The sequence below is a fragment of the Rhodofomes roseus genome (assembly GCF_022264815.1).
Source record: "Rhodofomes roseus strain CIRM-BRFM 1785 chromosome Unknown C8Q71scaffold_17, whole genome shotgun sequence".
NCBI lineage: Eukaryota > Fungi > Basidiomycota > Agaricomycetes > Polyporales > Fomitopsidaceae > Rhodofomes > Rhodofomes roseus.
In genome coordinates this window covers 392722-417056 of record NW_025952973.1, presented here as the reverse complement: position 1 = coordinate 417056, position 24335 = coordinate 392722, and the positions used below count along the sequence as shown (strand labels likewise).

The 24335-nt window shown below is 57.4% G+C and overlaps 6 protein-coding genes across 6 annotated transcripts; 3 read left to right on the top strand and 3 right to left on the bottom strand.

Annotated features, from left to right (window-relative positions):
* Window positions 1-820: 820 nt before the first annotated feature.
* Window positions 821-11210, top strand: C8Q71DRAFT_813687 (uncharacterized protein). The gene is made up of 35 exons (XM_047926078.1): window positions 821-1166; window positions 1222-1368; window positions 1424-2219; window positions 2274-2587; window positions 2639-2815; window positions 2879-3088; window positions 3141-3218; window positions 3269-3618; window positions 3668-3791; window positions 3844-4093; window positions 4144-4346; window positions 4401-4687; window positions 4737-4803; window positions 4852-5115; window positions 5163-5363; window positions 5414-5455; window positions 5506-5742; window positions 5791-5808; window positions 5857-6001; window positions 6055-6316; window positions 6370-6408; window positions 6465-6521; window positions 6574-6787; window positions 6841-7233; window positions 7283-7360; window positions 7411-7624; window positions 7671-7769; window positions 7820-7935; window positions 7992-8174; window positions 8225-8438; window positions 8490-8770; window positions 8821-9021; window positions 9076-9535; window positions 9585-10542; window positions 10596-11210. The coding sequence occupies exons 1-35, from the start codon at window positions 960-962 to the stop codon at window positions 10909-10911; spliced, it is 8202 nt and encodes a 2733-aa protein (XP_047776498.1). The 5' UTR covers window positions 821-959; the 3' UTR covers window positions 10912-11210.
* Window positions 11211-11457: 247 nt separating this feature from the next.
* C8Q71DRAFT_849692 (uncharacterized protein) lies at window positions 11458-15412 on the top strand. The gene is made up of 8 exons (XM_047926712.1): window positions 11458-11964; window positions 12018-12070; window positions 12122-12214; window positions 12273-12290; window positions 12342-12588; window positions 12641-12765; window positions 12821-13183; window positions 13232-15412. The coding sequence occupies exons 1-8, from the start codon at window positions 11733-11735 to the stop codon at window positions 15077-15079; spliced, it is 2979 nt and encodes a 992-aa protein (XP_047776497.1). The 5' UTR covers window positions 11458-11732; the 3' UTR covers window positions 15080-15412.
* Window positions 15406-17100, bottom strand: C8Q71DRAFT_175009 (sirtuin). Its single transcript, XM_047916762.1, has 6 exons — window positions 16912-17100; window positions 16810-16853; window positions 16658-16740; window positions 16078-16597; window positions 15851-16020; window positions 15406-15785 (listed from the first exon to the last, which is right to left on the bottom strand). The coding sequence occupies exons 1-5, from the start codon at window positions 17006-17008 to the stop codon at window positions 15856-15858; spliced, it is 909 nt and encodes a 302-aa protein (XP_047776496.1). The 5' UTR covers window positions 17009-17100; the 3' UTR covers window positions 15406-15785; window positions 15851-15855.
* A 789-nt stretch (window positions 17101-17889) lies between these two features.
* C8Q71DRAFT_712260 (uncharacterized protein) lies at window positions 17890-19191 on the top strand (the record flags this gene model as incomplete). Its single annotated transcript, XM_047920846.1, has 4 exons — window positions 17890-18120; window positions 18176-18320; window positions 18377-18545; window positions 18600-19191. The coding sequence occupies 4 exons, from the start codon at window positions 17890-17892 to the stop codon at window positions 19189-19191; spliced, it is 1137 nt and encodes a 378-aa protein (XP_047776495.1).
* A 590-nt stretch (window positions 19192-19781) lies between these two features.
* C8Q71DRAFT_860050 (uncharacterized protein) lies at window positions 19782-21576 on the bottom strand (the record flags this gene model as incomplete). Its single annotated transcript, XM_047927739.1, has 6 exons — window positions 19782-19826; window positions 19885-20386; window positions 20450-20715; window positions 20761-21225; window positions 21256-21310; window positions 21419-21576. The coding sequence occupies 6 exons, from the start codon at window positions 21574-21576 to the stop codon at window positions 19782-19784; spliced, it is 1491 nt and encodes a 496-aa protein (XP_047776494.1).
* Window positions 21577-22825: 1249 nt separating this feature from the next.
* C8Q71DRAFT_798093 (ribosomal RNA-processing protein 7-domain-containing protein) lies at window positions 22826-23945 on the bottom strand (the record flags this gene model as incomplete). Its single annotated transcript, XM_047925795.1, has 2 exons — window positions 22826-22911; window positions 22973-23945. 2 exons carry the CDS (start codon window positions 23943-23945, stop codon window positions 22826-22828), a joined length of 1059 nt encoding a protein of 352 aa, XP_047776493.1.
* Window positions 23946-24335: the final 390 nt, after the last annotated feature.

Below are 24335 nucleotides of genomic sequence, written 5' to 3'. Positions count from 1 at the left end.
GTGTTCTGCATTGCGACGGACGTTACACAATGTTTAACATAGATACCGTTCCGGCTCGAACGTAGCTCAGCCGCTGATAGTGCCATAGCTTTGCTTGGACTCGAGAACGTGGCGTCGCTTTGGCCTCTCGTGTCCGTCACGGTGCTCCACCACGACGTCGAGGTTCAGATCATCCGTTGCCGCATTGGTAAGGGACGGGCATGACTGCGTCTGGAGTGCTTATGGGCCATCTGACCCTTTGTCGGTGACAGTGGACACAGACCACTTATGTATGCACTGATGACAGCCTCGGACTGCTGCTAGCCTGCTTAGAGCGCAACTATCAGCCATTCAATGCGTACCTCCTTGCAAGTTTACTCATGCAGATTCAAGACGATCATTAAAGCAATGTTCCGTCACGGTGAACGTTTGAATTTGAACACTCGTCCGTCGCGCGCTACTATATTAGTTCTACCGCGATCGGGTCTATTGCGCCCGGCGCTGTAGCCGCTTTTGACACGCCAGGCACTTCACAATATGACATTCAGCCGACGTTGTCGCGCATCGCCCTCTATGGAGGAAAGGATATCGAGTGCAGCATGCAGCACACTCCAATGTGAACAACATTCACGGTGCACATTTTCGTGAGCGAGTTTCAGTGTGTTCGGTTTACGTACAACATGATTATATGCAAATGCGTACGTACCGATGTGTCGGGTCCGTCGCTAAGTCTGGCGCCGAGAGCGACTCAGAGGACCCAGAACGGGCAAGGTCCTGCCCGTATGATAGGCGCTTACGTAAGACACAGATCAGCCAGCCAACGCACTCGGAGGTGCTGTGCCCTAAGTCGGCAGACGCACTAAGCGTCGACACTGCGTCGACTCGTCCTCCTGCCTCTGCCCCCCGCTCTTGCCCCGTAACCCCCCACGACTTCGCCCAATCTGTTGCAAAACATACAGTCGCTAGGCAAATTGCCCGCCATGCCCGCGCGGCGCGCGTCGGCGGCCGCTCAGAACATCGCGGGTGCGGTGTCGCGCGTTCACAAAAGCAACGGCTCCAACCATAGCGTGTCTGGGCCATCCTCGCTCGCGCCGTCCTCGCAGAATGCACCGTATTCGAGCTCGTCGATACCCACCACGCCCCAGCAGAAAGTGGTTTACGTGCTTGTGAATAGGTTGAAGAGCAAGGTGAGTCTTGACACTGGCGGACGCGAGCTGAGTATGCTCATGTGTATCTGCGTAGCTACCTTGCAACTCGGGTATCACACTCACGGACGTGGAAGGAGATGAGGCACTAGGACAAGTTGTTGAGTCTCTGGTCGAGCTTTCGCGGGATTCGCTAGACATCATCGGATGGGCACTCACAGAGTTGCTGGAGAAGCTGAACAAGGTGCGTGCGCTCTTAGGGCAGACAACACAATGGAACTTCATCTTCTCGGTAGCAGGCCGATGCCAATGGATACAGGAGCGTCGAGGTCCTCCAGTCGCAACTATTCATCCTCAAGGTCCTCGCCATTTGCATGGCATCGCGCTGGGGACATCGCCAAGAGGGGACCAGACCGGGGTCGCGCAACAGCAAGGAACCCGCGAACACGACCTCCAAGCCGAGTACGCCGGAGACCCGCACCCTATCCGCTCAAAGTCGACGGCGTCAGTGGTCGACTGAACATCTTTCCCTCTTGATCGAGCCGCCCCCGCTTGACGACAACTGCGCTAAGTACATCCTCAGTGTGATGGTGCTACTTCTGCGGCAGACTGCCCCAATGAGGAACCGTTTGATGTCAGCAGCGAATATGGACTTCGCTGCATCGCATCACGACTTCGAGTCCGTGGAATCGCCGGACTACATCACTAGCGTAGACGTCGGCGGATCCGGCCTACCCTCTCAAATCGTTTCACTTCCGCACATGTTCAGGTCAAGACACGCGTCGTCGACTTCACTGAACTCCGGCACGCCCAGCGTGACATCGACTAGCCATGCCTCCAAGCATTCGCTCGTATACGAGAAGACATCTGTCGTTACGTCCAAGTCGATCTCCTCTCTGAACACACTCATCTCGAAGTTCGCCGGGCGCGTGGTATACCATCTCTCAGCTTCGAATTGGCACATCGTCTTGGCTCGCATTCGCAACAAGATTCACTACCTCGCCAGCACGACGGAGACGGATCCTGACATCATCGACCTCCAGCTCATGATGCATAGTGCGCTCGATCGACCAAGACTCATTCAAGCCTTGCAGGGTAAGTCTCTTCAGCTCGTGCGTCAGGGTGCTATTTTCAACTCAGTCGCTGCAGAGTTGTCTTCACTGCTTCTCAACATGAAGCAGGAGGCTCAAGCAGCAATCGCCATTCCGCTGCGCGTTGCTATCTGGAACTGGATTGAACTGTGTCCCGAGGAGTTCAATGACACCATTCGCCATCATCGTCGCATGGAGGGCGCACCTGAACGCGTTTTCGACATTCTGTTCGATTCGCAGGAGGCTCAACACAATCCTAATGTGTGGCCAACGCTCACGGCCTTGGCATGTATCAGCTCCGAGCGGACGAGGACTGATTTCCAGTCGAACTCCCTGGGCATACCGATCCTCAAGGGCCACCAGAACCGTCGGGTAGGATCTGTCTTGCATATGTCGCGCTTGCCAGCTCAAGTACAGTCATAGGACCGGAACTTCTTCGAAATCATGATGCGTAACCTGGTCTCACCGACCGCGAAACTGTCCGAGGAAGCCTTGATCTGTTGCTTAGACATGTGCCGGGCAGCTTTTCGTATACGACCCGAAGACGGCTCTGAGCACATGTTACAGTTGACTTCTCATGACCTTGCTCACGAGATGAAGGTGAGCTGTTCTTGTGAAGCGGGATCATAATCAATATGCTCACCGTTGACGTGTGGCTCTCAGCGTGCTTTGGTGAACTGGAATGGGACGAAACCCTTCTGGGAGTGGTCTGAAGAGATCGATGTCGCCATCATCGCCGACATGCTTGTGACACTCTTCCGGTACTTGCCTGGCGATGAGGTCATTGACCTTTTCCACTTGTGTCTCGAGCCCGAACGATCGGATGCAGTCAAGATTTCCGCAATCAAGGCCTGCATTACTCTGGTAGATGATGTCTGTGTCATACATATTTTACGAACACATGACTTTCTGACTGATTCTCTAGGCGTCGAAATGTCCCTGGCAACAATCCCTCGAAACCTTGAGGGAAGCACTTCAAGAGAGATTTGCTCGCATTCTCCATGTCAGCCCCTTCACTATCCGAGTGTCCTGCTGAGCTGACCGGATTGCCAGGCATCGTTGACCCGTCGCAGCGAGCTTGATTCCCATGGGAACATGAAGAAGCCTGCGCTTCGTCCCAAAGCGAAGCGGTACACGTCAGAGACACTGCCTGACAGAGAGTTGCTCGCATATTCTCTTCTAGCTCTCTATCGTGCTGAACCGATGCTGTTCTTGAATCATTTGGACATGAGCCAACAGTCTCAATGGATCAAGTCATGCGTCGAGGCATGGCATGCCCCCGCCGATCCTGCTATCAAGATGAGCATGGCCAAGACGTTCCGCGGCTGGGTGAATGCGATGGTACGACTGCCTCCTGAGCATCCGCGTTATGAAGCCTGCTGCGCCTGGCTGGCCGTTGTCTCGTAAGTGCTCCCATCGAAGTTAGTGCCCTCCGCTAAGCATTGCGAGCAGTCCGGCGATTCTGGCTACCGTCTGCACCAACTTACTGCTCGCGCGTACCGACATGCAGGCACAACGTATGTGGATCAATATGGCGTACGAGATCATCTATCGGTTCACGAAGTCCACGGAGACGGTGTGTCCATTGCCATGCGCACTATAACGTCTGCTGATCTTTAGCAATCCAGGAGCAGATTCGACGGGTCAAAATCAACACAGATCGTGTCTCGGCGTTCGCTGTGGCGGAAATTGCCTTTCTCGTTGCCTTGACATCTGCGGACGCCAACGTCACTCTGACCGCCGCGCATTGCCTTCGGCTGCTTGCACAGGCAGAGACTGCACCTGATGCTCCGTCGTCGAATACGCACAGCGAGGATGAGCGAGTGAAGCGGTATCCCATCTACGAACAACTCGGCGATCCGAAGGTCCTTGTAGTCGGTGCGTAGGGATTTATCGGTTAGCCATGTATCTGCCTGACGTCCATTCAGGCCGTATTGGCCACCAGAAACGTGTTCGCAGACTCATGCGGTTGATGCCTTCGACGTCTCCCGTACATGTTGCGGTCTGGGAGGAATGTTACTGGCGTTGGTGTGCGCTGAACGAGATGGTTATCAGGAGGTCAACTGACAGCACTGCCGACGGATTCGAGGCTGGAATTGCCCCCGTTGGCGAGAAAGTCTTGACGAGCGAGGTAATCAATCTCATCGTTCTTCACTGTATGCTGCATGTCTAATTCTCATTCCAGGAGATACATGCTCAATGGCAGAATTTGACGCTCTTCTTGGCCTCATTTGGGTCAGCATGTCTGCGGGACGATGACTCGTCCGATGTGACACTGGATGTCGCGCCGCACTTCCTCCCGGATGCCATGCGGATCCTTCGAAACCCCGCGGAATTGTTACGTGATTTCTTGGGCGTCCTCATCGACTTCATGGTCTCGGACTCCATTCAGACACGAGATACTGCCAGAGACGCGCTTGGCAGTGAAGCAAGTCCTCGTCTCTTCACCAAGATCTTCAGGGAACTTGACAGGTACAGTGTTCGCATGCTGGATACATCTTATTGCTCACATGAGCAACAGCGTCGTTCGCGAGCTCGCCGCCAGCGACACTGTTCATTGGAACACTTTGGCGCTCTTCCTCGAACAGGTTCGTATGTGAAATCATGAAAGCGCACGGTCATTAACCTTTGCACAGTTCCTCGTCATTTTGAAGGTGTTGGTGGAGAATGCTCAGTATCTCGAAGAGATCCGTGGCATGGATCTTGGTTCGACTCTGGCCGTGATAGCATCATTCATCGGTCGCTTCCATGATGTGAGCTCTTACCGCTTGCGGCTGAAGTTCTGCAGCCTGTGCGAGGGCGTGTTCAGCCAAGGGGAGTCAATTGCCATGCGAAAGGACAGTAGCAACAGACAGAAGATCGCTGACATAGTCACCGAGTGGATTCAAGACTCTGCTATGGTGTGTTTCATGTGTACATCCTCACGCAGTGTGCTGATTCGGCCTAGTCTGATCATGGTTTCGCTGTGCAACAACGGGAGCTCAATCTGCCCGCATTCCGTGCCGCGGTGAAGTTATTCGATCGACTGGAACTTCAGGCTCCCGATGGTACGACAGGCGAAGAGGCGACGCATGTCGTCTCGCGGATGTTTGTTCGCTACACAGGCGTCCTGTTCAAGGCTTGGGAATGTTCTCGTTATGACATAGCCGTGCGTGATAGAAGGAAACAGTTCGATGCGTTCTCTTAACACCTTTCTAGGCAACAGATGATCGTTCAACCGACAACTCGGCTTCACCGGGAGTAAGTGCATCGTTTCATCTAAGAAGTCGCTGCATACTCATGTACGATAGCTGCGCTCGTTGCAACGGGATGGTGAGCTCCGCGAGCTCGTCATTACGGGCTATGCATCGTTGGTCAGCGCAAATCCTGAGGTCGGGGTGAAGCATTCGCTGCCGCTTGCCTATGAGATGGATAGCGCCAGGCGGGTCATCTTTTCCTATGTTTTCACGCGGGTACTCCCACAAGGAATCTCCTTGGATAGTCAAGAGCAGCCTGCAGTCGTCCCACGTCAAAGCAGGCTCTGCGAGGTATGGCGGACGCTCTCTTCACAGTATCTTTACTCACGATATGGCTAGTTGGTCAAGGGTCCAGATGTGAGCTAGTGTGGACATGTACGATTGCATTCGCTGATCAGTGTACAGCTTTCTCTCGCTCTGGCGATCTGCGAGGTCTGCCCGGCATCGGAAGTGGACAGTCTCATATCTGTCATGCTCAACCTCTTCGACACACGTTCCGCCCTCATGACCTTGTTGAAAAACATGATCGACCTCGAAGTTGGTCGAACAGGTGAGCGTCGGTCAGGTGCTTCGTGTCCAATTCCTTGACAATCTGCCTTACAGACAGTGACACTGCGTTGTTCCGGGGCAATACTACTTGTACTCGCTTCTTGTCGGCATTCGCAAACATCTACGGCTACAACTATCTTCGCAGCCTCATCGTACCCCTCATCAAGACGATGGCTTCGATGCCGCCGGGGCATGGCTACGAGTTGGATCCAGCCAAGGTTGGTGAAGAGGTGGCTACTGCTAATCGCGAGACCATTCAGTTCATCACCTCCTCCTTCCTTCAAATCATCTTGTCCTCCATTCCTGCTGTCCCACCGTGAGTGCCAACGACCGTCATCACAATTCTTCTCATCTATCTCCCGATTGTAGCATGCTTCGAGAGGTTTGTGCGCATATTGCGAAGGTTGTGTGGGTACAAATCGAGCTACTCCGGCAGATATTCGCTCATTCGCATGCTACGTTAGGAACGAGGTGTGGCCCGAGGCGAAGTTTGCGGCCGTCGGGGCATTCATGTTCCTGAGGTAGCGCGCCTTTTCGTGTCTGTTCCGCGAGCTGCATCTCACATATCCCAAGATTCATTTCCCCTGCCATAGTCGCGCCGGAGATCATCGACGTTGACATCCCTAAAGACGACTGGGTATTGCGCCGTGGCCTCATGTTGGTCGCTAAAATCATCCAGAATTTGGCGAACAACATTTTCTTCGGGAAGGAACCTCATATGATTGCTCTCAACGACTTTCTGAAGGAAAACATCGTGAACGTGACGAGATTTCTTAGCGACCTCAATGTAAGTCTCGTTGGTTGGAAGGCTGTGTGCTACCGATGCTAATGACCATTCAGAAGACGGGACCGGCATTCCAGGAGGAGGAACCAGAAGAATGGTTGGACACAACGTATGACGACACGGACACGATTGTGCTGCATCGTTTCCTGGAGAAACACGCCGACAGAGTTGGCAAGGAGTTACTGAGCACCTCCAAACCTCCGCCAACAACGGAAAGATTGTCAGCGTCAGCGACAGCAGAAATGGCGGCTGCCCACGCAAAGCGGATATGGGATTCTCTCTGCGCTGCCTTAGTCGAGCTGGGTCAACCATTGGAAGGCCCTAAGTTGACAGCTGCGGATAGCCAACAGCATACCGAGTATCTGGACTTGATGACAAGATACGAGCATAGAGATACAAGCTCAGTGCAAGGCCTCTTCGTGGAGGCAGCGACGCCTGAATCGTCTAAGGTTTGTTCCGAGCAATAGTTGCAGAGCTGAGCTTACGGCTGTATTCTAGGCAATCTTTGTCCTGGCGGTGTCTCGGATCGACGTTGAAGTCCTGGACATTGAACTCTTGTTGTTCTATATCTTCAAGGTAAGATATGCAAATTCATGGTGTGCCCTTGCTCACAACATGGCTGTCAGACCGTTATCTCGCCATCACATGAGAGCCGGGACTTCGATATCATCTTCGACTTCACCTGTTTCACCCTGGCCTCACAACTTCCTTTGCAGTGGCTGAAGTTCGCCTACGAAGTCATCCCTTCCGATATACGTCGCCGGTTCGACACAGCACATATCCTAACTCCCAATCAGCTTGCTACGAAATATCTGAAGCGTGTCTACAATCTCTCCTCTGGTAAGTGTTCTCGAGTCTCTGTGTATGTTGTCTCACTTGCCTGTAGGCATCGAGTTCTCTAGCAATTGTGCCACGTATTCCTCCGTAGAAGAGCTCATCGACCATCTTTTCGAAGGAACGACACTAGCCGCGCTTGACTATGCTCGTAGGTCTTCCACTACCCTGTCTGCTCTTGTGTTGAAAACCGGTCTGCAGTTGCTTTGGAAGCAGAACCGCGTACTCGTTTCGACGAAGTCACTATGCGACACACCCATCCCATGCGTGTGCCAGTGAGCCTTGAGGTCGCACAAAGTCATCTACGCATCACGACGGTGTGTCAAGCATTCATTCATCAATTCACGCACCTTACACGCAAAACCCATGTTAGCTCAAGGCGTTACCTATCGGAGGTTCTATGTCCTGCAGAGCCACCGACATCATTGTGCTCTCGGATGTGAACGACGTGTATAACGTTTCCACCGGCCATGAAACACACGAATTCATCATCCGGAAGATTCGTCACGGTGCCACTTTGTACTTCTCCTCGCACGCGCGGGACAACATCGTGAAGGTACGTAACTTACGTATGCATCCATCGTTGCCTACATGACGTCTTCGCAGGCGATCCGGACCGCTAAGAGTACGCTGCGGAGTGTAGAGCTACCAGGTACAGAACGGCAATCTCGGTTCTCAAACGTTGTCGCCACACTGCTGCACGTCGGAATGCTCGGTGTCAACTCGCGGGAAGAGGATGTAAGGATTGCAGCCAACGAACTCCTGCAAGCAGTCTGCATATATCTCGATTTCGAGGGGAAGCCGCTTGTTGCTTCCAAAAGTTCGTCTTTCTCTAGCCATGGCACAGCTTATCCACTGACTTTTCGCGCAGCGAGCTTGGTTAACGGACTTCCTGAACCCTTCCTAATTCAATTGAGCGAAGGCTTAGCCAACTTTGCGCCTCACCTCACGCTCGATTTCCTGACCGAGATCTCGACCAGCATGGGTAGAGAGTCTATACCCGACAGGATCCTATGTATTCAGTACATGGCGCCTTGGCTGAAGAACCTCGCATACTTCATGGATCCTACAAACAAGCACTACGACCCTTCTACCACCAAATTCCGCGACTGCGTCCGCGTGCTCGTCGACCTAACCATGGCGGACAACGAAGTAAGGGAGTCTACGTATATGTTGCCAACGATGCTCATCACTTTTCTCAGCTTCACAACATGGTGCTGAAGTACATCTGGGCAGAGATCGGTAGACTGGACAGTTGTGTCGTCAATGCTGTTCTGGACGAGTTGATGCGTGCGGCCGTGGACGGCGGAGTAGCATCTGTGCGATGCGAAAGGGTTGCTGACACCATGAGCGCGATCACGTCTATCAATGTTCGAGGTCGCATATTGTCACGATTGCGCAAGGTAAGGTGTCCGGGCCACAAGCGTCACACTTCTGCTAATGACAATGACATGCAGGTTGTCGGCAAAACCTCGACGAAACCGACGAAGAGTCTCGCAGACAATGTGCACTGGAATGAGATCTCGTGTTTGCTCAGGCTAGCCCTCGTGGCGGGCCATCATTGCAAGAATGTTGTCCAGAGCCAGCTTTTCGTACCTGAAACGGTACATCTGGTCACCCTCACGGCAGCAACAGGGCAAACCTACGTCCGAACCGCGGTATACGGGATCGTCGTCAACCTACTCAACGCTTTATACACGGCTCGACTGGCGGACACGTCGGCCAGTCCGGAGATCCAACAGCTCATCAACGAGTGCGAACAGCCAGAGACGCTTCGGCTGTTTGGGCTGCTACGGCCGACTCCCACGAGCGACTATGTCAACCTTGACCCTCCCAGCGACAAGCTGTACGTCGACACGATGGAAAGCCTCGTCCGATTCCTGTCACGGGTACTCGAGACAATCGCGGGTACTAAAGGTTTGTTATACTACTCTTGGAGTCGCTCCCATCTGACACAGATTTACAGGCCTCTTGAATGTCTGGCGTGCTCGATGGATGAGCCTGATCACGTCTTCAGCATTCCAGCTCTCACCCGCTGTGCAGACTCGTGCTTTCGTTGCGCTGGGTGTCCTCGCGACGTCAGATGTCGACGACGACCTGCTTTATCAGATGCTGGTTGCTTTCAAGACGGCGTTGTCGCAGTCAAGCGAGAACGAGACCACCTCCGTTGTCAGCATGCTGCGCTGCATCCGTAACGTCGTCCCTGCTTTGCCTCGGTATTCTCGCTACCTCTGCCAACTCTTCTGGCTCGCTGTCGCTCTCCTCCAGTCCAGCCACATGGTGCTATACGTGGAGGCCATCCATATGCTGCGTGTGACGCTCGAGGTCATGGACAGTCAGGGAGCGTTCGAAGAGAAAGGGGTTTCAGCCACACTGCTGGACGGCAGGGCGGTGCTCGAGGATGTAGCATGCCAGCTTGATCAACTCCTTGGTCTATCATTCGAGTCGAACTTCTCCTTTTCGCTGGCGGCTATCGTCTTCAAAGGCACCCGGAACCCGAACCTCAGAGATCCTGCCGAGGCTGCGCTACGAACGCTCATGAAGATCACTGTTCGCTCATGTGGAGAGGTCGAGCATGCTGATGACGGGCCTGGTTCGTCTATTTGCCAGCAGATCTTGGGTTACTTTCTCGCTCTGCTACCGACCTCAACGACAACGGCGACATTCAAGCGGCTGCTGGAGGAATCAGCTGCCGACCCGTCGTGGTTGTCGCACAACCTGTTGACTGCGAGCAGTGACGATGACCCCGTCGCCAAGGTCCCGTTCGCCCTCTTGGGGCTGTCCGACGCCAACACTGTCCTCTTCGTGACGTCGTTCGTCGGCGCAATCTTGCAGACAGCGCAAGGTGACGACGCGGAATCACAAATCCTCTGCAACCTGCTGTCGGATATCGCTGACGCTTTCCCGGATGTCGTCTCGATGGCGTATGTACCCTGTCTCTTCATTGCCGTGTTCTGCGTTTCTGATCATATCTCAGATATGAGAGCTTGCAAGACAGGATCAGGGATGTTTTCGCGAACTCTGCCAGCCCGGCTATCCTGAGCGCCGTGTCGAACCTGTTCAGGGTAGCCGTACACGATGCCGAAAGGAATGGAACCGCGCCGGGCTCTACGTCCTCATTGAGCATCGAAGACGGTATACCCCATGGCCCCGGCCGCAGCCATCTGTTTGCACTGGAGGAGCAGGGGATGCAGGGCCTCGCGAACAGCTTCCAATTCCTGCCCCCGAACCAAGGCCATGCCACGAAGATGATGAATTGGATCTCGGAGTTGGTTATGAAGATCATCGAGTGATACGGGTCTCGGGAGAATGCATCCGGCGACGTAACATGTATAGCATAGTCTTTTACGCATCTAACTTAACACATACTATTCACGGTAGAGTTCATACTGCACTTTGTCTACCTCCCCCTCCACCGTCGATATCCTCACCGTCATAAGTCTGACTAGCATTTGGGTGTACTTAATGGTGTTCTCGCACTAGCTTTCTGTAGGATATGTCGCTTCCACTCTGCTGCATCTCACACTTTGCTTTCCGACACTTTGTCTGCTGTCGTGCATAATCTTTCGAATGAACTTTCTTCTCATAGTCACACCGATGTGAGATCGTCCGACGCATTCACCTTCATATGCCCATCGCTGGTGGGTCACTCACACGTACTACACGTCAAAGGTTTTGAAAGGGCCGAGATGCCATGTTCTAGTCAGTAGAATGGACCATCCCACATCTGCCACACTCGGACTTGCGCTGCCCCTTAGGTCGTACTGCCGCCTCCACCACGTGAAGTGCCTTTCTGGGATAAGCACTACCAAAGTGGCGGAGGAGAGCGACCCGCGTCTCCCTATAAACGGTCAACTCCATCACAGATCTACTACTTTGAACAGACTGGGCGCAGCTATATTATATGGGACTTGTCTGAGGCATCGCTGGGCCGATACCAAACGCGGCTTGCTCGCAGTCACGCATTGCACCACGTCGTTCTCAGGCGGACTTGGGCTCTCTCATCTACCTCCGAGTCGTCGTGTCATCTCCGCGTCCCCCCTTCATACAGCCGTCTGCAACGAGGGTCAGTGCTATATAGCCACATCCAAACACGTTGGAATAGCGAGCTCGAATGGCCCTCCTACATCGTCCACCCACACCTGATTCGCCAATGTCCTCTAGCTTGCGGCGCGTAACGCACAACATCGACGACCTGACACTTGCGTTGGCCAACTTCTCTCGCGTATCGTCCCCGGAGCCTCCGGATATTGCAACTTGCTGCTGCGGAAAGGAGGACTGCGAGACGAGCAAGTCATGGTTAGCATGGAAGTCGAAGATGGAGAATAGGCTGGTCCTCAGCGCAGGTCGGCTGTCTCTCAAGTCTGACGCGTCTTGATAACACTGACACGGAATGTAGAAGTGGGGCAAGCACTGCTCGAGAGGCACGAAGCCTTGCTCCGCCGTCATGAGGTGAGTGTGTTACTCCCTCCTACTGCGCTGCTTAATGACCAGTCATGAAAGAGTTCGGCTCCCCTGGCTCCGTCCCTTCAGTCGGCAGACACACTATCCGGCGAAGAACATGTCGACGCCCGAGTTGCTGAGCTAGTAACACAGGTATGTTCTCAATGCGGGCCGCACCTTCTGCGCGAGCTCTAAGAGTCTTTGTTCACAGAATGCTGTACTGGAGAAGGTAAGCATAGAATAGCCTTTAGAGTGCAGGCCATTGAAAGAAGGCGAGCAGCGTCTCACGAAAGCTCTCGTGAATAGTGAAGTCTTGGAAGCGTCCAATAAGACTGCCGTGCAGGAACTGCAGGAGGTCCGGGGCAACGTGTCCCGTCTGACTGCGCAGAACGCACGATCGGTGGGCTGGGAGAATCGCCTTGCTGTCGCCCTGCAGGAGAAGGACGATATGCAACAGGAGCGAGACAGTGCAGTCCAGAGAGCGCGTTTGGCAGAATCCCGTATCAGTACTCTGAAGGAGAAATGTGGTGAGTAACTTGAAATTAAGTTCACTCGTAAGCGTGCTAAACATGTTCGCAGCCAAGCTTCAAGCACAAGTTGCACGTCTTCGGGAGGATCTCGAGATGCAGCGAACACACAGACAACAGATGTCGGAAGAAGTCTTAGCAGATGCGCGTCTGCGGCTAGAGCAGCTGCAGCAATCAGTGAGTGGCCCATACGATGACATCAAGTGACTGTTGCGATATAAGCTGCCTTTAGCAACTAGGGCACGCTGTGAAGACAGATGACACCGAGGTCATGAAAGTGCTCGAGTCTCTGGTGGCCGACAACGAAGCGCTCAAGCATGACAGTGCCGAATTGCAGAATCTCCTCACCGAGGCCCGTGAAGACCTTCGCTCTCTTCAAACAGAGATGGAGGAGCGACGTGCTGGTGATACATCCTACTTGCGGCATCGATACACGATCAGTGGACAGTCAGATCTCCCGGACCCAATCTCACCCCTCTCGGCAACCTTCCATGTCGGCACTGCACCGAGTGGGTCGGTGTTACATTCCTGGCACAGGCAGGGCAATCTGGGTCGGCGACCAGTCAGCGTTGAGCGTTCATCGCGGCGTGCTTTCGTAAGTGGCGGCCCAGCAGCTTAGTGATAACCATTGACAATTCCGCAGGAGCCTTTGACACCGGAGACAGAACGCCGACCACTGTCTCCTACCGACTCTCTAATCCCGTCAGAGACGAAGTGGACCTCGTTTGCACGACCACAGTACACCCCTTCACACCACAGCTACGAGGACGATGAAAGCCACGATGGCCCGCCTATGTCTCCGGAAAGGACCCGTGCTCAGAAGTCGCTATTCCTTCTGACTCGTTCGCGCGGTGTACAGACAGATGGAACCTCGGGCGGTCTGGCACCTTCTCCTATCCCTCACTCGTTCGGCGATTGTACAAGCACGAAGTCGTCACACGATGGGCTATCTGAGTCATCATCCCTCACAGACGGCCAATTGGGTGCACTAGGCACCCTCATTGAACGCGTCACCATGCTTCTGAACAGACTCACCCAAGCCGACGCCCTCACGCTCACTAACCGGCTGAAGCGCCAGCGGCTCCTGGGCGCGGACATCAGCCACTTATCGCGCACGACTGTAAGCAGTATCTTGCACGAGGCCACATCACTTCGATCGCACTTCCGCTCGTTCTTGGAGGACGAGAAAGCGATGATGACATGCACACGTCGAGACCTACGCGCTCTCTTCAAGCTGTTCAAGGACATGTTCTCGGAGATGGGTCAGATGCGCGTGACTCTGAACGACGTCATCCTCGATCCGTCCGTGGCGGGTAAGGTCAGCGAGATGGCGATGAACCTTTCCAAGGCAACTGTTGCGCAGAGTCCTGGAGGTGGGGACGCATCCAACAACCAGGGGGCTTCCAGCTGGATGGCACCGATCTCGAAGCTGCTCGGTCTCCCTGGTGGCAATGCAAGCCCAAGCGACACCGCCGCGTCCCGCGCTCTCTCTCCACCTGCTCGGGGTCGTGCACCTAGTCGGGCACCTTCGCGTATCGTCCCTAAACGAGAAGCAGTCTTGTCCGCCTCGGCCATGAACGTCAATGTCGAGTTCAGTGGCACCGTCGTCGGTCGTTCGGTGACCAGCACGTACTCAGCGCACCCGGATCGCGAGAACAGCATCAGCATCCTGTCGATGCAGCACCTGCTCAACAAACCCGTGGAGGATGCACCCAATCCATCTCGCAGCCTCATGGGCATTTTTGCAGGCGCGCCGCGCGCGGAGGACAACCCTGATCCATGGGTGGTCATTCCCAAGCCGCAACGGGGAGCAGCACCCCCGGGCATGTCCAACGCAGCGGGACCCGCAACAATAGGGCGGTCTGCCACCCTCCGACGGGCTAGTAGCCGGCTCTCACGCACAGTGGATGCCATGATCGATGCTGACCGGGCTCGGCGGGAAGAGGAAGATACCCTAGGCGCGCTGCTCGAACGCACGTCGATCCACCGCGGGATGTCCGACTCGTCCATCCACAGCACCTTCCTGAGCCACGGCGGGGAGCGGGATCAGCAGGGCAGCCCGCGTCATGAGGAGCTTAGGGACCCGTCCGCACCGCAGGACAGGAACTCCGTGCTGCAGACGCTCAGCAGGCGGATGCAGACCTTCCGCTTTGGTGGGGTCCCCTCGGACTCGCAGGCAACCGTCACGGATGCGGGAGGGGCGTCGCGGCCAGAGACACCTGTGGGTGCGCGTGACCGCGAAGGGGGTGGTCGGGCGACGCCGACGGGAGTGCGCACAGCGTCGCCGCACGCGCAGATCCATGCAGGAGTCGTCCGTGCGGCGTCGCCGGCGTCGAGAGGCCTGTTCCAGAGTGTGAACCTGTCCTCATGGGCGACGGCTGCGCTGGATGCGTCGGCGGATGAGTCGCCGGCGTTTCTGGCGGGGAGCCCGAGAGAGGAGTTCATGCATCGGCCGTGGGGACGAGAGCGGGAGACCGAGCGAATGATCTAGGTGGGTATACGCAACCAACGAGATTCTTAGAGTATGGTGGTACTTATGAGAAGGTACTAGTACTGTATGCTCTTACTGACTTAGATCGGGGCCAGGTTTGTTTGTATAGAGGCTCGGAGGCACGCGTACGTACAGAAGTAGTCACTCTATTTACTGGGTACGTTATGTTCGGACTATTGCTCTCAGGCTCGTCGCGCACACGCACACACGTCGTTTCCTTATGTTGAATTATTGCACTGGAATCTACTTGGATACCACATTGTACATACCCGTCGGCCCAGGAACTGGGATACAATACACAGTCAAATTATCTTGGATTGTGACTGGCTGCGAGCTGTCACCCCTCTGGAGGTACGATATCGGACCGACTGACTCTAGTTTCTCGGTGCGCCCTGGGACGATGGCGCAGTACAACGCCACACTGTGGTCTTACTACTGTCCACTGCCGGGGCTATAGATGATTGTTTCACAGTGACAGGAAGAGCTTGAAGGCAGCGCAACGCCTCCTGTCGTTGAACAGCGCGATAAACAGCGCAGCTCAGCTTACGGACCATAAGTGATACCAGTCTCGGGATGCGCAGGATGCCCACATTTAACAAGCCGGATACCTCGCCGCGGACCTATGCCGCTGGTTTGAAATCAACAATGTAGCTTGGGCCGCCGTTCTATTGCCTTCTACTGCGCACAATTTGACTGATACACTGTACTGGCAGAGAGCGTTGCAATAAGTATGGATATGCAAAAATTGAGCATCATACGGGTGATACATACTTGCTTCAAGACTCGGACGTAGTGCCCAGGACCGACGGCAGGGTCTCCTCACAGGGCCCAAGGAACAGAAAGTCTGCGTTCTCGTCTCCCTCTGATCGTTGCAGATTGAACACGGCGACTTTGCCGCCCCTGGTCTTGACCGTCTTTGCGAAGCTCGCTGCAGGGTGGACCTATTGCTCATCGTTGACTTCTGCCTGCCCAAGATGTACCGGGGATGTACGACGCACCAGCGAAGACGTGCCCACCACGATCAGCAGGTCCGTCCAGTTCAGCTCCATCGCGATCTCGCCCATCCCCTCCGGGACCTCCCCAAACCACACCACCGCGGGCCTCAACAAGCCTCCACACCGTCCATAGCGATTCGACCCGTCCCACTCAGTGCCGCCACACCGCGGGAGCTCCTCAACGGGTATCGTCCTCCCGCCCGCCTCCACCTCCGCCTCGGTGAGCCCCGCGAACGCAGGGCAGAGCGGGGTCTCGCGGGTGTGTTTCGTGTGCTTGCACTGGAGGCAGACCGTCTTGAGGATGGAGCCGTGCGTCTCGACGAGCCGCGAGGAGGCGAGTTTCTGCGAGGCAGGGGTGAGGTGCGGGGAGAGCGCGAGCGGGGAGAGGCCGTCGAAGTTTTGGGTGATGAGGAGGGGAGGCTTGGTGGGGTCGGTGAGGGAGGGGAGAAGGCGCGCGCGGATGGAGGGGAGGGTGAGTGAGGCGAGCGCATGGTGCGCGGCATTGGGCTTGGCGTGGAGGCATCTGTGGGTTGGTGTGTGGTTCGAGGATGGTGAGTAGGGGAGGAGAATTGGGCGGGCCTACCGGTCGCGAATGCAGTGGTAGAATTGCCAGATTCTACTGGGGTCTTGGTTGAATTCCTCGGGGGTAGCGAATAGCTTTGAATCCTGATATATCGTCAATGGGTGGTCGAGCGGGACTTCCGTGCATCAACCCAATCGACCAGATACACGCACTTTCGTCTTCCACAATCCATTAGTACCCCGGAATGTCGGTATGCCTAGGGCGCGTATCTGCACAGGCTTCGTACCTTACGAACACCCATCGACTTCACGTACCTGAAGCAGCGGAGAGACCCGCCCCTGCCAATATGACAACGCGCTTCGAACTTGCGAGTGCTTCGCGGAATGCCTGGGGGTCAGATGAGGGTGCCATGCTATATCCACTCGCCACTATGCAATCTCGAATACGAGGTTCGAACGTTCGATTTGAGTCGACGAACGGCCGTGGTTGCTCGCGACTTGGGCGAGGCTATGTTATTCATGTCACATTGGGAACGCCTTTTACAGAGTCATGCCAGACGCATACGTACATATTCTAGGTCAGAACTCAGACTCAAAGTCAAGAGGAACAAGTCAGGGTGTCACATGATGCGACGTGCGCACAAGTACTGCTGCGCGGTCACACCAGGGTCCAGGTGGGAGATAGCCGGCGTTGTACACTGTACAGCAGGGCGAGAACTGCGCGGAAACTGCGCGCGCGTTGCAGTCTTGTTGCAGTCCGTGACAGCGTGGGCGGCGCCAGGCTCCTCCTCCTCCGCTCCCGCTTCCTCGACGCCTCCAGCCACACAAGCGCCCCAGTGGTACTAGTTTGCGGCTCACCGCTCTCAAATGACCTCACTTGGCCCTCGACAGATCCGTAGGCTGTGCGGATAGCCACTGCGAGCCCACCCGACGCCCTGCGGTCAGAACGGAGAGGCCCTTGGCGTGCAGCCCCGCCGAGTCGCGCCGACGGCACTGGAGAAAGGGGCGCACATGACGGGTGGACAGGAATACACGGCTGGGACATGGGAAGGCTGTGTGTCGGTGTCGTTGCCAGAAGCCATATATACTGTATCATCTCAGCCCCCAGCTCTACTCGTTTCTCCACTTGGACGCCTCGACCGGAGCCTATCGAGCCTCTTATAAACGCGACCGCTCGCTGCGCATGCGCCCGGCCAGTGATCTCATTGTCCCCCACCCTCCGTCGCGAGTTCGCTGCATTGATCTCGACTGAGGCTGCCCCCTGCACACCCCTGTTTTCACGAAGGCGGCAAAATGTCCCAGGATACCAAGCACCGCGTGGAGCCCAGTGAGCACTCTGGGAATTCGAATGTCGTCGATCATCACGCTCCCAACGGTGGGTACATACCCTATCCATGCGTAAGGAGGGCCACTGACTCTATCCGTCCGTTGTCAGTGACCGACGACCAAGCTCCGGCTGGCCCCCGTAGGCCGGGCGACCCTCATGTCATCAAAGTCCAGCCATTGAAGCGTGCTGAGATGCAGGTGCGTTGTCCCCGTTCTCTTCCTTCGCGCATAGCAACTGACATTCGCCGGACAGCCCTCGTACGCACAGGACCTCGGGACAGGCGAGATCGACCATGGCTTTTACGGCTCGATGATGCAGGCTCTCGGAGCGTGCGTCGGGTTCTGCGGCGCTATCCCCTGCTGCCCCTTCCCGAACCCCTTCCGCAACATCCCACAAGGTGTGCATACACACCTGTCTCTGTATTTTGGATAAGTGTGCTCATGGTTAACACAGGGTCGGTCGGGCTCGTAACGCGGTTCGGCAAGTTCTACAAGTCGGTCGACCCCGGCTTGGTGCAGATCAACCCATGCACGGAGAGCGCGCGCATCGTCGACGTCAAGATCCAAATCATCTCCATCGGCAGACAGAATGTCATCACGCGCGACAACGTCGACGTCGAGATGTAAGTCCCCGCATCCACGCCCCCCACCTGCATGCTCACGGCGCACCCCACCAGCGACTCCGTCATGTACTTCCAGATCATCAACCCGTACCGCGCGACCTTCGGGATCACCGACCTGCGGCAGGCGCTCACCGAGCGCGCGCAGACCACCCTCCGGCACGTCGTCGGCGCGCGCGCCGTCCAGTCCGTCGTGACCGAGCGCGAAGCCATCGCGTTCGAGATCGCAGAGATCGTCGGGGACGTCGCGGACAAGTGGGGCGTCGCGGTGGAGGGCATCCTCATCAAGGACATCGTGTTCTCCGCGGACGTGTCCGCGTCGCTCTCGAGCGCGGCCCAGCAGAAGCGCATCGGCGAGAGCAAGGTCATCGCCGCGCGCGCGGAGGTCGACGCCGCGCGCCTCATGCGCCAGGCCGCGGACATCCTCGCGAGCCCCGCGGCGATGCAGATCCGCCAGCTCGAGGCGCTCCAGGCGATGGCGAAGACCGCGCAGAGCAAGGTCGTCTTCGTGCCGATGCAGCTCCAGAGCGACGTCGTGGGCCAGATGGCCGCGCACCCCCAGGCGAGCGGGAGCGGGCTGCAGAGCATGAGCGACGGGATTGGCCCCGCGGGTGAAGTGGGCCTGCTTAACAGCGTATCGTCGATGTAAGGCGACGACCGTTCGTCGTGAACCACGTCTCCCCCGGATATTCCCCATCCCAGCGGTACCTCCAGTTCTCCCTCCAGTGACGGCGTTGTACGATATGGTGCTTGCTCACGATTCCCGCCTGCGACGACTTGCTTACGCTTCGTTATATGATACCTCTCGGGGTTTGTTTGTTTGTTTTGTCCCTTTAGGGTCACTGAGGGCGGAGCCCTACGATTCTACCTGTGTTGTGAGAATGTGCCGATGTTGTCCAAGACATTGCTTCATCGACTCAAGGCTTTCTCAAGTCCATGCAGGGCCCCTGTCAGATCGAGTTCCCAGACTGCAATTCTAGGAATCACCAACGAATATGGTACTTTTGTCCAACATGTCACGACGAAGGCACGAAAAGCCTAGTATACAACGCACCCATGTCAGATGTCCGTGCACCGTTGCACCGACAACCCGGCGGCGGTGAAAGATATATGCTACATAATCAGGTCGCTGCTATAGCGCAGAGCAGCCTGGATCCGGGTGGTGCAGTGTGTCAACAAGCTGCTCGAACTCGGATGCCATCCAAACTCTCCTCACACATGAACCCGCCCGCTGGCAAGCTACCTCCGCCTACCCGGGACACTCAACACCACCGCAGCGAAAATCTAACGTGCCCAATCCGCGGTCAGCACAGTCCACCCGACACACCCAGGGGGCACGCACCGCGGTCGCAACAAGCCCGAAACACAGCACGTCGCGGAACGCCCTCCGATGCAGCGCGCGGATGCGCGGGTCGAGCACGACCTTCTCGGGCCCGAAGAGCGGGGCGCGCTTCGCGGCGTAGGCGTCGATGCGCGACTTCTCCGGGTCGCTCCGTCGGGGAGAGCAAGGATGCAGCGGTGGGGATGGTGAGGCGGCTGTTGATGGCGGACGGAGGCGGGAGAGGAGGAAGGATACCGGGGAGCAACGGCGCGATCGCCGTCTATGATGTCGCGGCGCGACGGACGCCCGTTCGCTGCCAGGCTCAGGGAGGGGCGCGTTGAAGGGCGCGATCGTGAACGACGCAGCCTGCGCTTCCCACCGCTCCCCCGCCTTCGCCTTCGCCCCGTCTGCGGGCGGCGGGGCGAGGAGCGCGTCCCAGTGTGCGCCCGTCGCCGCGTCCATCTCCTCGAGCTCCCACTCGTGCAGCTGCGTCTTGCCGCGGCTCCACATCCAGCTGCAGAACCTACCCCGCGACTCGCACATCAGCACCCCCTTTCTCTCGGTGGATAGCCGTGCCCAGACTCACCCCCTGTAGACAGCGTAGAGCTGCATCATCCCCACCATGGCAGGGAGCACCGCGAGCAGGCGCCACGCGCGGTTCGCCTCGGGCGGGACGCGCACGACGCAGACGAGGAGGACGGCGAGGAAGACGCCGACGGCGGTTTCGAAGATGCCGGAGGCGCCGTAGAAGAGCCGCCTGGAGCGGTTGATGTTCGCGGAGGCGGCGGCGAGGAAGCGCGGGAGGGAGAGGGTCTCGAGGGTGTAGCAGAGCTCTGCGTAGACGGGGAGGAACTGCAGGTGGTTAGTAGCGCGTGGGGACGGGAGGGGGGGACGTACGACGTCGGGGTGGGTGTTCCAGGTGAGGTCCCGGATGGTGGTGTCGCGTAGGGCAGCGTCGAGGGGCAGCTCCTTCGCGGTGCCCGGTCTGAGGAAGGTCGCGACGATGCGCATGCACTCTTCCTTGAACGGCTGGTCGCGTGGGACGGGATCCGACGCAGGGCGTAGTGGCTGCGACAGCAGTGGGGAGTTGGGCGTCGCGAGCGAAGGGGCGGAGTCGGGGTACGCTACGGCGGAGTCGACCGGGGGGAGGCGAACACAGGCTGCGAGCTTGTATGAGGACGGCAGGGATGCGCGGGCGTTGCTGGCGCGGACGCGGTCTGCAGTGCGGGCGGGGGTGGGGATGGCGAAGGCGAAGTGGGAGTGGCCGGGGGACGCGGCCCGGACGTGTGGGGGGAGGGCGAGGAAGCGGCGGCGGTAGTCCTGGAACCACACCACAAACTGCAGCACCTCCACAGAGTGTTCCTGCAGCCACGTCTGTCAGACTGGGTGCACAGCGGCAGACACGTCACGTGCCTGGTAGGCGAGGTACGCCTCGAAGTTCTTCACGCTGCAATGGAAGCTGTCAGCACGACGTCCGGCGAGCTGAGTGTCAGCAGGACAGAGTGCACGCCATGGCAAGAACCTCGCAGCCGCAAACTCAACACAGTAGACCAACCTGACAGGATAGCAGGTATCCCCTGCCAACACCATCGCTAACGATGGCATGCCGCCGTCTCTGCTGAAAAATCGGGCGATGCCATTCCACGCAGCGCGTCCAACGAGCCGTGAGGCCTCTTTGCGCTTGATGGGCCGTTTCGTAGGCTTCTCTTGCATAGCGGGTCCGAGGATCGGGGAAGCGGAACGAGTGGAAGGAGGATGTATCTCAACGCAGCCCAACGAGCGAGGTATGTAAGCCGTCTCCGCACGCGTCCGCCCGGTCATACACTAGCCCGCGCACACAGGGGGAGCGGGACGTCTGGATCGGGATGCGGAAGGAGTCCAATGTGTGGAGCGGCGCGAGCAGAACGACGAACTGACGCAACTGCAGCGCCCTCGTCATCCCCGAGATGGCCGCGCGTCGTGCTTGACAGGAGAGGGGGCAGGGAGGCCGGACAGCGTCGGGGAGAGGAGCGTGACCGCAACCGCGACGTGCTACCTTACATATACGCACGAACGCACAGCGGCCACCTGCAGGCGCGCGCGAACTTGTGTGCGAGCCACCGGTCGTGATGTCGGTGACCACGCCGCGGGCGAGGCGGCCCACAGCAGACGCGGGAGAACGTGCGCACGGACCGTCCGGCGAGGTGTTTTGTGCGAGGCGTGATAGGGGGCGGGGCAACCGAGAGGGCTGGTGGCAGTGGCGGGCGCTGCACCTCCTCGATCTCCTCCCCCGTCTGATCACCGATCAGCACGCCGTGGCCACGCGAGCGATCGTCCTTCGCTCGGGGGTCTGAACGCCGGTTGCTGCGGAGGAGACCCTGTTTGTGCGGCCGCTGGAATCGTCATTCCGAGGTGGCCTGAACACCGGTCAATCATCGTATGCTCACCTCTCCGAAGGAATGCAGCCACAAGTGATGACTTCTGTTGGACTACTGCGTCGTCTTGGGAAACGGTAGACACATGCACGGCGCCCCACTGTCTCCCAGGGCCTTGCACTTGTGAACTTCCTGCAAACCTACATCCGAGCGCAGTCGGAGATGGCTGTATGAGTCGCAATGGTGAATTAATAGGCAACGGCCTTGGCACCAGAGGCCGCCAGATCTTCACAGTGCAAGCGAGAATGCAGATCTACAATTCTTCGCAGCATGGCAACGTACCATCTTGTGATTGAACCAATGTGTTGCGAAAACGTACATCTGCGGGGCCCTTGCTTTTCCTAGAGTAAGACGATGAATGCAATTGGTGCAGCGTCATCATACTCTGGAACGCTCAAATGTCTTCTGAGTGCACAGAAGGCAAAATATGCATGTCTTCAGTGACGTACCGCTATTGCTGTGGGCCGCAAATGCGTCGGCAAGCAGACACAGCACGCACTGGCAGCCATGAAAATAAGCAGAGACACCAGTGTACAAGACGGCAGACTTCAATACGGCTTGAACCGCCGCGAATGCTTCAGCTTCTCCACCTTCGCCTTGTCCTCCTGCCACTTCGCCTTCAGATCCATGAGCTCTGCAAAGCAGAAAAGCCATCAGCCTCCCCAACCTCCTAACAGCACCCGCGGGCCACGCACCTTTCCTCTTCTTCTCGTGCACCTGGAACGCATAGAAACCCTCCTTCTCCGTCTTCTCCGTCTTCTTCTTCCTATACCTCTTCCCCGCCCCCGCCTTCCCGCCGGCAGCCTCCTCCTGGAAGCGCTTGCTCGCGACGCCCACCCCGCCGCCGAGCGTCTTCCCGTACGCGCCCCCGCGCGTGACGAGCGTGAAGCCGTCTGCGTCGACGACCGCCTCGCCCATGCGGTACTTGCTCGCCCGCCGCGCGCGCGCCTGCGCCCACTCAAAGCGCGCCATGGCGGTGTCCGCGTGTGCGCGCACGGCGTCGAGCGGCGGGCGCAGGGCGGTGTGCGCGGCGAGGTAGTGTGCGAGGCCGAGGGGGGCGGCGGCGTCTGTGGGCCACGGGCGCGGTTTTGGGCTGGACTTCGAGTTGGGGGCTGGGCTTGATGTGGAGGAGGGCGGGGAGAGGGCGCGAGAGAGGGAGGAGGCGTCGAGGAAGACGAGGTGGGCGGACCGGCCTGTGCGGCGGAGCGTGCGCAGGGTGGGTGTGGGCAGCGGTGTGACCTCGGGAGGGGAGTCCTGCTTCCCTGTCTTTCGCTTTTTTCGAGGTCGCTCGGCGGGCTCGTCTGCGGCCTCCGCTTCCGCCTCGTCTTCCTCATCCTCCTCTTCACTATCACTCGAATCACCAAGGTCGTCTTCCCCGCCAGCAACCTCCCCATCCGCATCAAACGCGATCCTCTCGACCGTCCCCGCGGCCTTGAAGAACAGCGTCAGCTCGCGCTCCGTCGCATCCGGGGGCAAGTTCACGAGGAAGAGCGTGCGGCCCTCGGGGTACACCGCCTCCTTGCCCTTCCCCTTCGAGTCCTGTTGCGCGGGGCTTTTGGCGGGCTTGGGGTTGGAGTGTGCGCGGGCGTAGAAGACGTGCGTCGCTGTGGAGGAGTAGGCGACCGAGATGGGCGTGAAGCCGCCGACGGACTTGGGGGTCGTGGACATGGATGTCGCTCGCTCGCGGGAGCAGAGGATCTGGTAAGTAAAGCGAGACAGTGGTTCAGTTGTTCGCTCCTGTATGGCTGCAAGCGGTGTACTTACAGTGGGATGGATCGATAGAGCGTATAGCGGCACTGAGCACAGGGAAGTACCGCCGGCAGCAAAGTGCTGGAAAGAAAGATGTGCGATCACGTGTGTCGCGTTCCGAGCGTCGCGGCGATCGAATATAGGGGCGGATCAAAGTCGCGCGTACACTTTCCCCTCTTCGGGCTCTGTATGTCGTTGGCCCGACACTACCAGTACCGTAGGTATTATAATATACTATGCATACAGGGTTCCTGTGCTGCTAGCAAGACTGCATTGGAGTGCTATGATTGGCGTTCAGATGGCTTCACG